A 1,576-nucleotide genomic window follows, 5' to 3' on the forward strand; every position below is an offset into this window, starting at 1 on the left:
CAACACAATCAACCCTATTCTAGCCCTAATTGTTGAGTTCTAATTGCCCTAAACGCTTTGACTACATCAAAAATTTACATGCAAACAATGACTAATATGAAACTACACGATCAACAAACAAACGCCAACAAGATTTTGGATCTCTTGATTCAAGTATGGCTGAATTATCAAAACTCAACATTTTGATCAAGCTTGTCAGAAGTTTGTTCCATTTCTTACTAGTTATCTTCTTGACCCAATGGATATTTCCATAAGCCATTCACATACGTGTCATACATGGAAGCAACTACATGCATATCCTCATATCTACCTAGGTTTTTAGGAATTCCTTGCCAGGTCATGTTTTTTATGGCACCCATTCTTGATGGCTTCGGCTTACACGTGATCAAGTGTTACAACAAATTTCGGGGTCTATAATCATTTACTTTCTGTGATTACATAATTGTTTCAATAAAGGCAGTGACATGCTGTAGGATTGCTATTAATTAAGTGCTCCACCCCAACCTTTGCCAAGCATATATCAACCTACATGTACATAGGCAATAATTCTAACATCATTGTAGACATTATATAAAGAAAGGAAAATAAGAAATCAATAACCTCCATCTCAATGAGGTTTCCTATCATACTCTCAGCAGGCTTAGCAGCATCATCTAAAAACTTCCGTACAACTTCATTTACACGCCTTCTTAAAGATGGGAACCTCTGCAATCCATTTGACTCACAAGCCTGGCTGATCTGTTGGAGAAAATTTACTTTATTCATCATATCTGCATATTAAAATCATAATTTCATTATGTTAAAGATCCCAGCACCACAAGCAGCACTGTTCTGACCTTTATCAGTTCATCATGGACAATCCGTAGACATTGATGACAAGGGTCTGACAACTGAGCTATTTGTCTTCTAACCAAAACTTCAAATGGAACCTGAAACCCAATGAAAAACACACTTTTTAAGATCCACTGATTTCAACAATTGGAAAGTAATAGGGAAGAGAGAGAACATGTGTAATCACTAATCACTATTGTACTCACCTCTGGCACAAAAAGAACATTTCTTAGACCAGAGGAATTCCTAATGGCATATGCAATATCCTCGTCAGTCAGACCATTACAAGGGTCCATTTCCTACAAAATGCAGTTAGTCACCTGGTCCTTCAAAGGGAAAATTTCACAAAAAACATAACAATAGAGAATCAATCACATCAAAACTTCAGAAGAATGAACATATCAAAATCAATCATCACCTCTAAGGGCTTGACAAACATTGACTGAAAAAAGTAGTGGATCCTGGCTCCCCCACACAACTCTTTAGTTGACATGTCTTCACTTTTTCCATCAACCATAGCAGAAAAATCTTTCCAATAATGAGAACACATAAGTAACTTGCAACAACAGAAAATTTTTTGAAAGAGAAAAGTAATATATAATGAAATTTAACAAACGAAGCCAGCTAAAACTAAACGACGCACAATATCCAATCTTGTATGCAATTATTGGTAAGGTATAAAGAAATAGTTGCAACAGAGAAACGTTGGGTAACAATTACCACAAACCCCATCCCCCCCCCCAAC

General features: G+C 36.4%; 1 protein-coding gene across 1 annotated transcript in view; it reads right to left on the reverse strand.

Annotated features, from left to right (window-relative positions):
• The window catches only part of LOC110410600 (dynamin-related protein 3A-like), an 11,292-nt gene that overhangs the window by 6,950 nt on the left and 2,766 nt on the right, over window positions 1-1,576 (reverse strand). The window contains exons 9-12 of the mRNA XM_021420374.2: window positions 1,250-1,359; window positions 1,038-1,130; window positions 837-929; window positions 601-738 (exon numbers count right to left, since the gene is read on the reverse strand). Coding sequence (XP_021276049.1) covers window positions 601-738; window positions 837-929; window positions 1,038-1,130; window positions 1,250-1,359 — 434 coding nt within the window. The remainder of the gene's footprint in view (window positions 1-600; window positions 739-836; window positions 930-1,037; window positions 1,131-1,249; window positions 1,360-1,576) is intronic.

This window comes from Theobroma umbraticum, unplaced genomic scaffold (assembly GCF_002168275.2).
Source record: "Theobroma umbraticum cultivar Fairchild unplaced genomic scaffold, ASM216827v3 scaffold_56.0, whole genome shotgun sequence".
In the NCBI taxonomy this organism is placed as follows: Eukaryota; Viridiplantae; Streptophyta; class Magnoliopsida; order Malvales; family Malvaceae; genus Theobroma; species Theobroma umbraticum.